The following is an 18236-nucleotide window of genomic DNA, read 5'->3' on the forward strand; positions in this document are numbered from 1 at the left end:
AGTTGTTTCCCTTTGGGTATAAAATGCTTAATTTAGAATTTTTGGCTTAGGTGTTTGACTTCTTTCTCTGGCATTTTGCTTTCAAACGTTAAGGTAAAATCTCTTTAAAAAAATTAACTTGATCGGGTTTAGTTGTCAAATTCGAGCATACGCTAGGAATTTAATATTTATTGACGACGAAATGAGCAAAATCTGTAATGTTTTTAGGCATGATCTTGCCCTAAAATGACAAACAAACGTCTGTAGAACTTCAATTACAAGAAGAAACATTGTAACCTTCATCTCCAATTTTGACATCAGAAAGGCCTGCAGCAACAATACAAACCCTAATCACCTCGTTTTCTTTAGGGTTCCTTCAACCCTAAACCTTATAAATGTTGCCCTTGTGGCCAACCATCTCATCCCACAACCAAACATTAATAGCACAATATTGAATAATTCTACAATTAAATCATTCAACTATGGCAGCTCTCAGATTCTTTTCACTACTAATTGCTTCAATCACCTTTGTTCAAATGGCAATGGCTGGAGACCCGGACATTCTTACCGACTTTATTGCTCCTCCAAACGTAACAGTAGATGGCAACTTCTTCACAAACACCGCATTTCGCGCTCTTGTTGGGGGCGGCCCTCCCACAGCTTTCAAGATATTAAAGGCAACCATGGCTGAGTTCCCCGCTCTTAATGGCCAGAGTGTTTCATACGCCATCCTCGAATTCCCATCTAAAAGTACCAACCCACCACACACTCATCCTCGCGCTGCTGAACTCCTTTTCCTTATTGACGGTGCCCTCGAAGTTGGTTTCGTGGACACCAAAAACACACTCTTTACACAGACCCTTCAAGTAGGTGATCTCTTTGTATTTCCCAAGGGGCTAGCACACTTTCAGTACAATGCTGATCCACAAGTCCCAGCTCTGGCAGTTTCTGCCTTTGGAAGTGCAAATGCAGGAACTGTATCAATACCCAGCAACTTGTTTGCCACCGGCATTGATGACAATGTCTTGGCTATCTCCTTCAAGACCGATGTCGCCACCATTCAAAAGCTCAAGGCTGGACTTGCACCCTAGCCATGAGGACAGAATTGTTAACCAGAAGTTCAATGTTCTGCTCAAGCAATTTTCTATCCTTTTGTTTGAATAATTTAGTCTTAATGTATTCAAGGGGCATGTTTGTTTCCTACAAATGATTTATGGTCAACCAACTAAAATCTTCACTCTCTTTTCCATTGCTTTTCCTTATTGCCAAACGTCCTAAAGTTAAACAGTACAGAGAAATAAACTCATCCGAGACAGCAAGTAAAACAGAATTATGCTAAAACTGACCAAAAAGAAAAGGCAGCATATAAAATCGTACCCGTGTGTAAATACAAATTCTTAAAGTAAAAGCTCAGTTGGAGAGGACAAAAAACTACATAACATTCCAGTTCTTCAATGCTAATAACGCCATAAACTACATCCGCCCCCAAAATTTATGGATAAAATTGTCGGAGATGAAACATATGCAAGTCGCTTACAGTTTTCTACCTCTTCTACCACCCTTTCTTCTGGTGCTGTCAGTGGGAATTGGAGTCACATCCTCTGGAAAACAGAAAGCAAGAATGGTTCAAGACCACCACCGATAAAGGATTGGCATACAAAGTTAAATCGTTCTAGGTTCAGTCAGTACATTACTATATCTCACAACAGAAACCTCTACCAAATCATCTAGGCTAAAACGATGACGAGGATAGGTTGCAGTCTTTATAGTCGTGAAATAGTGATCTTAAACATGTTGGAAATTATATATTGTAATATATAATTTTAATAATTGAATGAAAAATATTGTTAACCAATTTCTTGGAAAGGTTATGTTGTTTAGGTGTATTCCTTGATAAGTGATGTATACTTATAGATGAAAAGTTACATCTCTTTAATAAGTAGAAATTGGATTCTACTTAAACCCATGAAACCATTGGTATTAAAGATAGAAAATTAGAGTTAATTTTTACTCTTGAGAAATAGGGTTTCCCCACTTTGTTTCTCTCATGTTTTGTGAGTCAAATTCCGAGTCATGTCTTGAGAGTACGGAATATATAAAGTTCGTCAGAGTTCGAAGATTGAAGTGCTTTGACTTCGGATTATAGATTGTTGAATCCTGGGAGATGGATGCCTACCGAACTACAAGCACAAGAGTAGGGGCGAAATTCTATCTTTAGGACATTGCATTTATGCAAGCCTCAATCTCCAAGTTTGTCAGTTATTCTAACTTTCTCTCTAGTTGTTTATATTAATCTTATATATAATTGATGTTGTAAATTTCTTTATGATTATTATCATTGAAATTATTTTGTTATTTTTCATATTTTCTAATATTGCTCCTGCAAAACATTTTTTGAGAAATAAAAGGGCTTTATCAATACGGCCAATCCTCATTCCAGATTGAGCAAGGGCCCGTAATGCAGAGTGAGTGCCTGGACCAGGAGTCTTGGTTTTGTTGCCTCCAGTGGCACGGAGCTTAATATGAAGAGCAGTAATTCCAAGTTCCTGTTCAGAATTGAAAGTACAACTCATCTTACTGATTAAACTATATCACTTGGTAGCAAATCAACCATAACTATTCAGGCTGGCAATAGTATTCAGTTTCTAATCATTAGCGCAGTTAATGGGAGATGAAGATGACCTTGCATCTCTGAGACACGTCCTGTGCAGCAAGCATGGCCGCATATGGTGAAGACTCATCCCGATCAGCCATCACCCTCATACCACCTACATTTAGTTCATATGTTAGAATTTTGACTTCAGATACAGCTACTCAGGCCTACAACCACTGAGGGCAAAACATAGAACCCCAAATACCATTAAAGAAAAATACAAACTACAATTGCAATGCGGAAACAGCCATGTCAAATATTCACATCAAAATTGGAACCAACTGATAAAGTTCCTAGACCAGCCAATCTTAAGCTTGAGAAATACTCACCACTAATTTTGGCCACGCCCAGTGCGCAGAACTGAAGCCTCCGTATCAGCTCCAATATGACTCAAAAAAATTTATGGGAAGTGTATGTCTTTCAAGAGGCATGGAAATCAAGCATTCAAGAAACAATTTCTCCACTATCTAATGCTGCAAATATACCTCACTTAGACAAGGCCCAATCGCAACCAAATGTGGTTTGAATCGGATGTTACTTCATCTATAAATTTTTAATGTTTCATACTTCAGATGAGTCTCTACCTGATAAACTTGGGTATTAAGTAAGACAAGAAAAACAAACACAAGAATTATGGAATCAGAATCTCTGATATAATTGATGACGGGTCAAGCAACTTAGCTTGTCCTCATGCTATCAGCAGTACACATGCAGGCATATGATGGTTTCTTACAATTCTAATGTACAGTTGTTACATCTTGTTAGCTTGATTAGTGAATTAGTAGTTAGTTACGAGAACCCACAAATGTGGCTTCGGCTACTCTTTGTTATTATCTATAATATAGACATGTACATGTGCTTCTGCTAAAGTAACGAGAAGTAGCTTAGACTTTCACAGTGACTACAACAATAAGAAATGATATGACACATAAAGGTAGTGCGCATAAGGGTTTCTCTTCAAGACAAATCAGTCACATGGAGCAGTTGTAAAACAGAAAGAAAATTACTCTATCCAACTGAAAGATAACAGATGACTGATGTACAGTATTAAGCACAGACTACAATACTGATAATTATCATGAAAGTATCATCACTGCTAGAAAATATTGCTTTCTCTACAATCATTTACGCGATGGAACAGATTTCGTCATGTAAATGAACTTTACCCGACGGATATTTCAATTGGGAGGGCGAAGACGATCAATAAACAGGGTTTACTCAAAAGCTTTACACGACGGACTATTGTCATAGTGCAAGTAAAATGTTGCTCGCGTCGTCGAGCAACATTTTGACGTGAAGTAGGAAAAAAATGGCGCGGAATAGCAGGGGGTTTGCTTGACGAACTAAGTATTCGTCGGCTAATTCTAATAATATTATTAAAAAATTTATAGTTACTGCGAACCCCCACCATTGGCTTGCACTCCTTGCTCTGGTAGTACTTACTATTATGATTTATACCACCAATATATTACTCCTTAGACCTCCATAACTAAAGGTGCACCTCCTTCCCAAACAATTAGGGTTTTTATTTTTTATTTTTTATTTTTTATTTTTTATTTTTTTTCTATATGCTAGTTTCCATAACTTTTACATGAAAGCTTACATTGTATTTAATGGAAGTATAGAAAAAACACTAAGTGTTTTGGAATCGATTCTTTACAAGGGGACACACATTCTACAAAACTAGTTTCCACGATCCAACCGTCAAACATGTTTGCATATACTTCGAGATCTCCTCCGCCAAAATCACCCAAAACAACCATTCGGAGATTAGGTAACGGGATAAAATAATTCGACGTTTAGAAATTAAAATTCACGGTTTAACGATCGTTTTTGCTTCGATTTGGTTTTGTTTTTTGCAAATGCAATGCTCGACCCAACAAGAATAAGATGAATGAACCCGATCATGAATTAATTTTTTTTTTAATAGCAGATACAACAAAAACTTACGTTGTACTTAATGTAAGTATAGAAAAAAAAAAGGGAACTTTAATGAAAAGCTCCCGGTGTATATACTTCGAAATCTCTTACGCAAAAGATCACCCAAAACAAATGTTTGGAGATTAGGTAACAAGATGAAATCATTCGATGGTTAGAAACTAAAATTCACGATTTAATTGTCGTTTTAGCTCTGATTTGGTTCATTTTTTACAATGCCCCAAATTGAAAGTAAAAGCACATACTAAATTTACCTGTTCATCAAATTTGATGATTTTTTGAACAGTTTGAACTTAATGTTCAAAAGTAGGTAAACACTATTTTTCTTTTAAGTTTGCCCGATAGAATACTTGTATTCGTCGAGCGAACTTTCTAAATTCCGTCGGGCAATGTCAATAAAAAGATGCCCACAAATTTCCCCAAAAATTCAAATTGGCCCCCAAACTAGTAGAGCAAGTACAAGTATTAGTAACATAGCAAAAATGTGTTCCTTATCATTAATATGTTTCGCTGCAGTAATTGTGGCCTCTTGGGAGAATTGATGATTGCATCTTTTATGCACTTGCTTTGCTATGTTACTAATTTCCCCCAATTTTTTTTTCACCAAATTTTACAATTTCTAGTAACTTTGCCAAACGAAATCTTAGGGTTATGAACACGTGTCAAAATTTTTAAAATCTTTGCCCAACAAAGTCGAAATTTTTAGTTGTGACGGGAATATGGGTGGCATACCACGTGTTTTTATGTAAGTGGTGAGAAATTTTATATTTAAGTTATTAACTTTTTAACACACATATCTCACCATTTATATAGCGACACGTGGTATACTACCCCATGTGTGACGGTCACATTGAAAAATCTCTCCAACAAGTGTCAGACAAGTTTTTAAATTGTTATAGGAGGCAGATTGTCTGCTCTCCTGTTTGGGTGCCCTTCCCATCCCCTCCTATTTGAGCGGTCACGTTAAGTCACGTCAACATTTTATATTCCTATTACTTTTTGTCTTATTATCTCTATAAAAAAATTAATATAAAATGTTGACGTGGCTTAACCGTGACCGCACAAAATAGAAGGGGATGAGAAGGGTACCAAACAGGAGGGCAGACAATCTGCCTCCATTGTTATAACATCACACAGTTCAAATTCAGAACCTCTCCCTCAGTACTCTCTCTCTCTCTCAATCTCTCCCTCTCAGTCCTTTCTCTCTCGATCTTTCTCTTAGTCCTTTGTCTCTCAGTCCGCGTGCCATGAGCAACCACCACGCCAACCACCAAGATCCAAGAGCAATCCCTCTCTCTCAATCTCTCTCTCTCACTGTAAGTTTTTAATTTCGAATTTGCATTTGTGAAATATTATTTGAATTCCTTTGTCCATATTTGTGAATTTTGTATGTGAATTTGGATTTTTGAATTTGGTGGAATTTGCATTTGTGAATTTTTATGTGAATTTAGATTGTGTAGGGTTTAGGGGTGGGTACGATTTAGGGGCGGGGTGGTGTATGGTGGGGTGGGGTGGGGTTGGGGGGGGGGGGGGGGGGGACCAGTTTAGGGGTAGGTACGAGGTGGTTTTAGGTGGTGCTGTGTTGGCCATGAGGTAATGATGGTGGTGGTGGGGTGGGGAGGGTACGGTTTAGGGGTAGATATTGGGTGCTTTTAGGTGGTGGAGTGTTGAGCATGGGGTAGTTGTGGTGGTGGGGTGGGTACGGTTTAAGGGTTGGTACGCGATTGTGGTAGTGAATGGGCATGGAGGTGGTGGTGTGGGCACGAGGTTGAGGTGGTGGTGGTTATGTGAAATTCTAAATTGGGTTAATTTATTTAAAAAAACTTGAAATTGTGGGTTAGTTTAGAAATTATTTGAAATATTCGAGAATTTTAGAAATTGTTTGAAATATTCGGCAATTTTAGAAATACGAAACATGTGAAACTTTTGAAATACATTATAAATTATGTGGAATTTTAGAAATTTTAGGAATTATTTGAAATGTTAGGCAATTTGAGAAATTGTTTGAAATTTAAGGAATTTTAGCTAATTTTAGAAATTATGTATTTTTTTCACAGATATTTTCCCATGTGATCACAAGTGGCCGCCTTTCTGCTTCCACATCTACTCAGAGTGAGCACTGGGCCCCTAATGCCACTCTGGCGACCAGCGGGACCTAAGTGGCCACTGTCGAATCGGCCATCGGCAGGAGTACGTATGCACCAATGACTTAGGCCACCTAATTTGCAAGGTAACTCCATAACCGTAGTCGCCACCAGCCTATGCTAGCACCCACCTCTGCCCTATCTCACCCTTCTCAGGGCAGTGCTGAGGCTGAATCCGCAACCCTGGATGAGCTATTGGAAGGAAACATCCCCGCAGGCTTGAGGACTAAAAATACTTCGTGTTCCCAACGTTTGCCAACAAACTCCTCATTTGGCCCGTCTTGAAATATAGACCAAGGAGTCTGATATGTGTGCAAGTCAACGAACGATAAACTCATAAGGCGCAAGCAAGCTGATTGGCGGGATCCCTTTCAAGGTTGCAACGCCGACCAACCTTGATCTTCTAAGAAGGATTCGAGTGTGAGCATGCATGCTGGGACCTGAAGGGTGGTGAACTATGCATGAGCAAGGTGAAGCCAGAGGAAACTCTGGTGAAGGCCCGCAGTGATACTGACATACAAATCGTTTGTCTAACTTGGGTATAGGGGCGAAAGAGTAATTGAATCGTCTAGTAGCTGCTTCCCTTTGAAGTTTCCCTTAGGATAGCTGGAGCTCATAAACAAGCTTTATCAGGTACAGCCAATGATTATAGTCATCAGGAGCGACACACCCTCAACCAATTCTCAAACTTTAAATAGGTAGGAAGGTGCGGCTGTGTCGTTGAGTCGCGCCACGGAATCTAGAGCTCAAAGTGAGCCATTTTGGTAAGCATAACTGGCGAAGGAAAAGCAAGGAAGTTCGTAACGTAGGAGCAGGATGGGTTCAGGAATTTGGGTCTTTTCCTTAATCCAGCTCTACTCCATCGACTGAGACTGATTCTAGACTTCATCGAGTAGAGATGGAGCTGGCACGTCAAAGGGAATTAGTGTGCATGTACTTCACTGTCATAGCCAAGTCCTTGTTAGCTTCTAGCCTTAGGATTCTCGAGCCCTCGGCCGAACTTTTGTAGCCATTCCAGGAGCCCCCCAGCAACCATCCTAAGAGCCGCCTCAACAGTCACACCACCCCTCATCACAGTAGTTTACATTTTCTTGTTAGTTTTTGTAATAAAATTGTACGAACAAATTTTTTGTTTTTTTTTTGGGTTGTAAACATTATATTTCCATTTTTGTAATTATATATTTAATATTTTTTAATTGTTGTTTTTTTATTTAAAAAACCGTCGCTCGACGGAACCGTCGTCACACAAAATGTTTACCGTAGAGTTTACTTAATGACTCTGTTGTCGGGTCAAGCTCACCACATTATTTAATCTTGTCCTACCTAACAACATAGCTTTCGTCGAGCAAGAGTCCTTTCGTCAAGTCATTGGGTCAACGCACGCTCCCCCCACGACCACTTTCGTCGGGTTAACCCATATTTACCCAACATAATAGTGTTTCCGTCGTGTAAGGATAGGAGCGACAAGTTTTGCCCAACTATTCTTTGCTGACGAACCTTAGTCGGCTAAAATCTTCGGCGACAAATGCTGCTTTTAGCCGATGAAGTTGTTCAGTCTGACGATGTGTTTTATTTATTTATTTTTGTAGTACATTAAATGAGGCAAAAAATGTGAGCCACACCATACGCATGTTCTCCGTCTCGTAGAGCAGGCCCAAGGGTCACATTTTCTCCTTTGTTTCCCTTTGCTTTCTCCTGGACGACTGGGGAAACCGCACCAAAAAAATATAGACCGAAAAGGGTTAGGAATAAAAATAAAAAAAAGGTTCACCTGTTCTTTTGTTCTTGCACCCAGTGAGAGTACTGTATCAATGGCGGTCTAACCTTCTGAAGGGAAAGTACAATTAAAAATAGAAATGTTAATCTCAAACAACGGTTCGAAGGCCACTCTATAAAAGGCACACATACAAATTTGAAATGGAACCAAGTCCCACTATAGTCTCAAACAAAGCAAGCACAACAAAATGTTTAATCCCGAAACAATTGAGCTTCCAACTTCTAAAGCGATACCGAAGTCATGATTTCTTTTACAATGTGTGAAAGAAATCAAGTTTCCAAAATATACATGAGGTATGTATATATAATTTGAAATCCCGTCTTCATATTTCACTATTCAATTTTTCGTAATCAGTATTTTAGGAAATTATTATTATTTTTCTTTAATTTTATCATTTTAGTTGCCTGGTTACAAAATTTGATTTTCATGATTTGTCATCAAATATTTGTAGACCTTTATGGGTCGTTCATAGTATTTTCAGATAGAGCTTGATTCCACGTATGCATTAGCCAAAATCATTCGCTAATCGGAGCTTTAACGAAGAAATTAGAGCCCCTAAAGTCTGGGGCATTTTTTTCATTTGAACATCTACATATAATAGACCCCAAGGTTGTGGAACCGAAATCCTTTTTGGGAAAATGGACCCGTATGACTAAATCAGATGACACAATTCCCTGGGCGAGTTTCAGACGGCATTTCAGGCGATCTCCAGCAGCAACTGGTGGCGAGGCTCATCGCTACCGCCTCCGTTCGACTCCCCTTAGTGCCGCGATCATAACCCACCTAGTTTTTACCCCGTTTGGCAGCCGAACGTGGTGGCTCGAAGCCGTAAAAATCTCTAAGTTTCAACCAGCGATAGCCCTATTCTGTTGAAGAATCCGGCAACCACCACCCCCATTTGACAGAGCTCGGCAACTTGAGCAAAACCTTGCCCTCCGATCGTCCATCACTGCAGTGATGACGGCGCAGTGAGGCTTGATTTTTGCAGCTACCCTAGACTTCCACGACTGTTTCCACCACCTTCCAGCCACAACCAGGCTCCAGCGCAGATATAAAAATTACTCCGCTTGTTGTGAGCTACATTTTGGTGTAATTAGAGTCATTTTTGTGTTCGTTGGAAATTCTAACGAATCGTAGCAGTTGGCTCCCGGAAGCGGCAGCGCGTGGCAGCGACATTTGAGCAATGACCTGACCATGTGTTTCTAGGCTAATTTTGATGTTCTAATTTCATTTCCGTTGTCCGCTTGATGTGATTTCATCGTTTGAGCCTAGTTTCATAAATGGCTGCCACTTGACCTTTGTAATTGGCAACCGACCGTTTGATAGCTATAAAATTTTAGTATGTTACTGTGCATACTATCTGATGCTCTCGATTAGACCTAATGGGCCTACCTTGGTTTGTGTGCCATCCTAGGAATGTGTACCTTGGTTTGCATGCAAGTGGCACCCTATAGGGATTTACGTGTTTAATGCACTTTTAGATGATGAGTCAGAGACATTATTAGAATTTCAGTAGAACTAGCATATTAGAGTATTTCGTGTACTACTTTTCGTATCTTAGTTGATAATTGGTATCGATAGTTTATGTGCTTATTATGTGAATCATGCTGGCATGATGTGTGATGTGTGATTATGAGGCTACACCACGTAACAATGTGGTACATAGATGATCTTACCTGATTAATCTGTATTAAGGACAATACTGTCATATGTAAGCTTATAGTTGTGCTTAGTTAATCCACGTTGGGGACCATACTATATGCAAAAGGGGCATGGTTCCACTGAGTTGGTCCGAAACCGTCCTCCGCCTGGTTTCCGTTGACTTTGTCTAAAAGCCAACTTCTTATTCGCTTCTGTTGAGTTGTTAAAATCCTCCAAAAATTGTGATATGTCTAAAAGATTGTATGCCAATGGACACAAGTATTTTTTTCTGAAATTTCCTTTGATGCTAAATACCATTCATATTGTCACTTGATACTATGTTTTAATATTATTCTTCAACATTTGTAAATAAGAGGTTTTAGGGTCTAATCACGTAGATGACAAGTCCGATACTATTTTTTTTTTATTAACCCTTAATATAAATATATTTGAGACAACAATTGTAATTTGTTACGCACATGGCATTGTATAAATACATATACAGGCTCTTTATGGGAAATGATTCCCATTTTTCTCAAAAAATAGGGATTAGTTGTGGAACCCACTCTACATCAAACTTCAACGATCCATACCATCTATTTTGAAGTCTCGATTTATAAAGTCTCGATTTATAGATCATCGTTGCAAAAATTCAATTTAATCCGAAATCATTTGCTTATCTAATTATTACAATGAAATTTAATTTCAATGTTTTATTAGAACAAAATGTTCGTCAATTCCCGATGGAAAATATGATCGATACTTATTGCTCCATATTAGTGGTATTTTTAATCATAAATTACTTCGGTTATATGCTGGGTAGCCATCCCCTCTGTTTTGGGTAGAGGCGGGAAGGGGTGCTAACCCGGCCACCCAACCTAGCGGTCAGGGGCAGGCCAACCATGGGTTTGAAACCTGCCACCTTTCTTGTGGATCATCCTATGCTTAGAGGGTGATGGAAATAACAATGCAGAAATTTTGAAATGAGCAAACAATGTCAATATATGAAGTGTTCCATTATTCGTTATTTCCGAGTCTTTTCATTGCAATAATGTTTTGAACTCTTGTCTATTGAGAACAAAAAGTTCTTTGATCTATGATGTTTATGTTTTGGCATGACTAGTTAAGGGGATTGCAATTTTTTATGTTGTGGTTTATCCTTTTTTGTGACAAACCAGTAGTGGTGTTGTTTGTGCATGTGGTAGTCGTTTAAGGGTTTACTTTTGTTTGTTTAGTTGTGTAAGTTCACTCAAGAACAGTTTATTAATCACTAGAGCAATGACATAGTGGCACTTTTGTATTTGTTTGTGATGATCAATGTCGATCACAGATTGACGGCTGATCTTTAAAGTATATGAACCCTGACCTTCTCGATGGAAGAGCTTAATTAAGCACGTGCTAAATACTTCCTTAATTAACATGTGCAAACCACTTCTTTAACATGTCCAAATTAACCGCAAACCAACCCCTTAGCATGTGCAACTGATCATAGATATAGAAGTTATCCTAATACTGGATTCATGACAACTAGTAAATTTCTGATACATTAACTGCAATTTTTGAGATGTGGAGACAATTTAACATGCAATGGCTTGCGATATTTTCGGTGCCAACTACACTTCTTTACCAGCAACCTCTAGTTGCTAGAATATATGTAACGTTCCGGCACAAGATTCAAACGCATAGGGCGAGTTGTCGGTAAATTGTCCTTGCAATATGGAGAGTAGCAGCACTTTTTATAATTAAGCTTATGAAAGATCTCTTTTTTCTCCGAATGGAATTCATACTCTCAACAAACTCTTTGTTGTCTGTCAAATAATCCATATACCTACTAGAGCGACCAGATGTTATTGTGAATTGGGATAAGTGGGTGGAGGAAATATTAGGTATCGCATATGCATGCGTGAAACTGTCACTTTCAGTCTAAAAAAAATTCCAGGTGCAACAGACTGCATGTAGGACATTTCCCGAGCCTATCTAGCCAAATTGGTAGCCCTAGCTAAGAACTCAATGAGGAACATATATATGAGTACTTGTAAGTTGCAAGTGCATTACTATTATTATTCCAAGAATTAAATAAAAGAATAATATACAATATGCATGATTCATGGGTGGCACCCAGACCTAAAGAAGGACGTGCAACCTCTCCCATTAAATAATTTGCCAGTCAGAAGAAAAAGTTGCAGTAATATTCATCATCCCCGAATTGGTTGTTCACTTAATTCTGCTTGCTGCAATGCATGGGAAGTGAAGCTCACATTTCTGTTCTAGCTGCGAGAAAATAAAATGGTTTAATTTGCTCACTGAATTTTGCTAGCAAGGGAATTGCTATGATACGTACCATACCTGATTGCTATGACACCTCATTGATTGAAGGTGTAATATCCTAAATATATGGAGTCGTGTTTGATGAATTGATCAAACAAGCAATCTAGAATCAGGAAGTTATGTGAGCAGACAAGATTAGATGAAGTAATTAACTCATATGTTACAATTTTTTGTGCTTTCCAATGTGCTTATTTCTTTTACAATAGACATCGAGTTGGTTTTAATCCTTGTGTGCTTTATCTGAATTGGATTCTCAATGTTTATCCCATTGCTGCTTCATAAACAAATGTAGTAGCATTTTGCAAATGCTTTAATCTCAAGTTTTTACCTCGGTTTTAAGATTATGTGTATTGGGGTGGTGAAATTGTAATCTGTAAATCCATATTCTTAGGCATCACTTGGGCTTTAGCCACAGTAATTCTAATCTACATGACTTATAGGACTCAATTGTTTTATACACACACATAAAATAGTAATAAGAATTAACTCAGACCCTTAGTTGTCATTGGAATCGGCAATGTGTATATTGATTAATTAGTGGGTTTAATGATAAATTTTAGTTTTATTCTTGATTTCATCATGTATTTGATGGTAATTATATAATAGGGTAAAACTGACAATTCACATTTTAAATTTAAGTTGGGTGTAGAGTGAAGTTATATGGGTTCAAATAAAATTTCTCTTAGATTTTTTTAAGTCCCAATAATAGTTCCCTAAACTAATTAGAAACAAATCCTAAACAAGGCATAAAAACCTGATTTCTCATTATGGTAATTACTCTCCTAGAGCATGGATCCTATGGGAATTGCCGAATTGGGACCAAAAACTTAGGAAACACGGGTACACTCTAACCTTGAGCACAGCGTACCACTTAAAAGTTAAAACTGAAGGGAACCTATCACAAAACACGAACAAGGCATGTCAACACGGAAAGGAACCTATCACAAAAACACGAACAAGGCATGTCGACACCGAAGGGAACCTATCTTCAAGAACCAGGTCATGGAAGGACAGTGGGCACCGAGCATACTGAAAAGACCTACCCAATAAATATCACTTGAGTTTGAGGCATATATCTTCTGGTGTGGTTCTTTGCTTCACCACTTGGCCTTTTTTTTTTTTTTTTATTTATTTATTTATTTATTTATTCTTTTTGGAGTACATTGATATTTTTACATTAAGGGAAAAGAGAGTTCGGCTAAGTTATACAATGGGAAGCCAAATTTGGTATCTAATTCGCCATCCACGAGATTTGAACCTAAAACCTCTTATTTCTAAGCGAAGAGGTATACCACTTGGCCTATTATGGCTTCACACTAATCACAATTATAAAATTAGGACCCGTTTATTACAAAAATATTGAAATCTTTATTAAAGTTCATGTACTTTCTGAAAAAAAATAATTGGAAGCTCTTTCTAAAAAAATGCTTGAAAATCTTTATTAATATTCATGTCCACCCTGGTGTTTTTGTTAGAATCAATTAATTCGTAATTAGCTCCGTAAAAAAAGCATGTTTACTTTAATTTCATGAGAAGTAATAAAAATATAAAGGAATGGGATGTGAAGGATTGTGTATGACATAAACAAACATCTCCACCCCCTCGCTCCACAGTGGAATTAGGCCTGGCATTCGTGTCATGTTTTCCATGTTCATGTTGTTTTCGTGACATACCCGATATTTTAACGAATCGTGTCGTGAGTACCCGTTAAAGTAAACGAGTAATATAACCTGACTCAAAATTGACCCGTTAAAAATTATTAGGTAATATGACCCGATCCGTTACACATTAAAGAAAATATATTTCAAATCAATAAATAATGAAAATGAAAAACATAATTTGACCCAAAAAAACATGGAGGAAATAATACTAAAATAGTATATGCATATCACATTGTCACATAAATATTACTTCAAACCATAAAAAAAATAAAAATAAAAAAAAAACAAAACAAAAACAAAAAAAAACAATTGTCTTTCAAGTATTACAAACCCCAAAATAAGAGCCTAATGAAAAAGTTATAGTATATTACTACAAAATACCAAATGTTTTAGGATAGGGGTGTGCTATCCACACACCCAATTTTACTTCTCATACACTCCTTGATAATTTATGTTCATTGATCTTCTTCAATTCATCCGATCTGACGACCGAAAATTAAAAAGGTGCATGAGAAGTAAAATGGGATGGGAGTTTTGTTTCATCAGAATTGGAGGGTTTTAAAAATATAAATGACCATGTAACCATCGTCTAAGGATAGAGGATGCAATCACGAGCGTTTATATGTATTTTATTTATATATTTTTTTTTTCAAACTTGTACATTAATGATTATGAATTTTATTTATTTTTAACTCCCTTAAAAATACTATTCATGAGGATTTATGGTTTTAAAAATTCAAACGATGAAGTACCCATCCTCAAAGCGTAGAGGATGCAATCACGAGTGCTTACATATTTTTTCACAATTTTCGTACTTGTAAATTAATTATTATAATCTTTTAATGTGTTGGGTATTTTTAAATTACTTGACATTTTTATTTTTAATGTGTTTTATAATTTTTAATCTCACTCTTTGCCTATAGTATACTATAAAAATAAATAAATAAAACTTAAATTATTTAAATTTATATAGAATAATGTTACAATAATACATATTTAATATACAATTATACATATAAACTATGGCTATTGTATTTCATAGTAAGTTTTTTAGTAGTTTAAAAAATTAAAATCATCAAAATAACTTTTTTCTTAACATGTCAAAATGGGTTACCTGCATGTTGTGTAAACCTGTTAAGGACCCGTTATTAACAGGTTCTTATAATGTGGTCCGATAATGACCCGATTAGTTATTGTGTTGACTCGAAACCTATTATTTTCGTTTCATTTATGTGTCTTGTAAAAAATTGCCAAGTCTAGTGGGAATCCCATACTTTGACTTTTCAGGTATGAGAATGTATATGATTCCATAAGGACTTCCTAGGATTTATACAATCACATTTCTAACTTAATTAAGATTGCAACATTCCCCCTTAAGTGTGTAAATACTCAAACAAAATGTCGCATCAGGTCTTAGGTGGTGAAGTAAGTTCAGTTGATGGAGTCATCGTTGGCATAGCAAGCAAGAATGTAAGTCTCAAATTAATAGAAGGATTCATTGGTAGTAAAACTCATAAAATCTCGCTATGGTAAAATCTGGTATAGGAGAAAAACCCTAGACTAAGGAGAAACGTGAGAGAATGCATAATGTCAAATCTAAACACCTACAAGACGAAAATAGAAAAACCTAACACATGTATGGCCAACCCAGGATGGGTGCCTCGTTAAAACGTAGTTAGGTACCAAACATCAAGTGAGAAAAATTGCTCCTAATCGTAGTTAAAAGGAGTATTTTAAATCAAGTGAGTATACTTTTGGATTCCCCTGTGTTTGACAAACTTTCAAAAATAAGAACTACAAGCAATACATATCAGATAACTTATGCATATTGATTCCTTGGACGAGCTTCTAAAAAGTAAAGTTTCGTAATCACTTCGTGAAGAGATCAGCCGGATTATTTCAATTTGTATAGTGATATTTTCAATCAAATCAAGAAGGTGTTTCGTGGTCTAGAACTATTTGAACCAGTCAGTGTAAGTCTTTCTAGAACTTTCATGTAGATTTCCGTATCAAAATCCCCATAGAGGTACAGAGTTACCATGTCCATGAGCTGCATATTCATTTTTTTTTAAAACTACCAAATTGATAAGTAGTCAAACGTTATCTCCATTATGGAAACCCACTTGTAGCCAACCGGCTTCACATGTGGAGGTGTTAGAGCTACAGGGCCAAACACATTGTGTTTCGCAAGTGAATTGAGTTCGACCTGGATTACTTGTTTTCAGTTTGAAAAATCTTTTCTATGTCAACATTCATTAGCAGAATGTAGTTCAATGTCATTGCTTAGCATGATATTAATAGCTACTATATATGCAAAGGCATCATCGATTATCATCTCAGTCCGATTTCAAACCTCATCCAAACTCTGTGATAAAACCATGAGGAAAAATGATTTTGTTTTATATCATGATATGTATGATTGTTTTATGCTACAAATTAAAGTGATGACTTGAGAGTGAAGGGGGCATAGCGACCGCCTTGGGTTTCAATCCCCTAAACCTCTAGAGGGGCTACCATGAAAGGATTACTACCGCTACCTTTCTAGAGATGTACTAGGATATCTAAAGGTAGAGCATTAAAGGACACTCTCGCTACACCTTACCATAAGTATATTTGTTCAGAGTTGGTCCAGGTAAAAGGGTAGTTGGTCATTGGACCGGTCACCAGGCATGTAGCAATTTATTGGGATCCTTATTTTCTTTTTAAAAGGAAATTGTGTGAGTATACAATTTATTTTCGAAACTAAAGCTTTTGTTATGCATCAATCATTTTCCTATAGTATATGTAGTGTCGTTTACTATTTTCAAACATAGCTCGGGTGGATTCGCTGAGGGGGAGTGATGAACGTTTGTGATGCTCACCCTTACTTTATTACAGGACCGGTGCACTTGCAAATAGACGATCTGGAATAAAGTCGGGACAAGCGTTGTTTGTTACTTGTCAACTTCTTAGTCGCTCATTGACTTTCCACAAGTTTTTGTTTGTACATATGCTTGATTCCCTCCGTCTTGAAGGAATCTTTTGTAGCCAAACTTAGCGCTTTGTACTTTCCAAATCATACCTAAGAGTTGGTTTTGTTGTAAATTGTAAACTTCGTCTTTAATGACAAAAAGAAATTATCCAAATTCAGATACCCTTTTATCCTTCGTTTTACCAAAATGATTTCCACTTCCGTACTGCTTAAAAATATATTATTTTATTCCCCTCAAATGGCCTTACGTTCTATTAGGAATGTAGTGCTATAGTGTTGGATTTTAACACTATAGTATTGTGTTACATATAGAGCGTGGCACTATTATGTGCCCGTTTTTGGGGCGTGACACCTCCTATCTTGTGGAGATCCCAAAGTGAAATCAACATCTCCCCTTAAGTCATGTGAAGTGTGTTGGTCGCAAAACACCAATGCTAAAAGAATGCACGAAGGATGGAAGGATGACGATCATAACTAAGCAAAGATGCATATACGGCATGATAAAGGCCCACATTAGTAAGCATATCTTTGGATTGGCAAAGACATCTTCAAGCCACTCTTAGTAAAACTCAGCAAAGACAACTTCTCCAATAGTCAACAAGGTGCTATTCCAAGTCATAGCTTCGCTACGGATGCGATCACCAAGAAGCTCAAACAAAGTCGGGGGATTGTCATGAACATGGTGCAAAATATTTAAGATAAGAATCCTCAATGTACACGCCTTCTTCTTCATATTTGATCAACCAAAATCTATCACCTCCCAAGGTACTTTAGAAGACCATGACTTGATATGCGTCGAGTTGTCTTTCGCAAGAAGAACAAGCGCCTTAAGGCCAGTCAATGGCGCACAAAGCTTTAACATCGTTCCCTTATCTTGCAAATCGCCTTCCTTCTCAAGAATGGTGATGGTATTGCTCTTAAAGCACTTGAAAAATACCATGGTTACAACAATACAAATAAGGAAACATAAGCATAAGAGTAGGGTGGCAAGAAGAAAAAACAATTACTTCACTAAAGCAAAAGACATGTGAGACAAAGTCACAATGACGAAAAGAAATCAGCCATAAAGCTTGAGCAGCACGGCAAAAAAAGGAGTTACAAGACGGTCATTCAAAGCATGCTACAGTAGCAAAGAAAACCAAAA

General features: G+C 37.2%; 1 protein-coding gene and 1 pseudogene across 1 annotated transcript; one reads left to right on the plus strand and one right to left on the minus strand.

The window, feature by feature from the left end:
• The first annotated feature begins 248 nt into the window (after window positions 1-248).
• LOC137742995 (putative germin-like protein 9-2) lies at window positions 249-1424 on the plus strand. The gene has a single exon (XM_068482920.2). It carries the CDS (start codon window positions 462-464, stop codon window positions 1068-1070), a length of 609 nt encoding a protein of 202 aa, XP_068339021.2. The 5' UTR covers window positions 249-461; the 3' UTR covers window positions 1071-1424.
• On the minus strand, window positions 1190-18032 carry LOC137742994 (small ribosomal subunit protein uS11y-like; annotated as a pseudogene).
• Between the last annotated feature and the right edge of the window lie 204 nt (window positions 18033-18236).

Source organism: Pyrus communis, chromosome 11, assembly GCF_041283825.1.
Source record: "Pyrus communis isolate YQ-2024b chromosome 11, ASM4128382v1, whole genome shotgun sequence".
Classification (NCBI taxonomy): domain Eukaryota; kingdom Viridiplantae; phylum Streptophyta; class Magnoliopsida; order Rosales; family Rosaceae; genus Pyrus; species Pyrus communis.

What these genes read in the sequence shown, in the direction of transcription:
- LOC137742995 (XM_068482920.2), top strand. Translation starts at nt 462, where the DNA reads ATGGCAGCTCTCAGATTCTTTTCACTACTAATTGCTTCAATCACCTTT.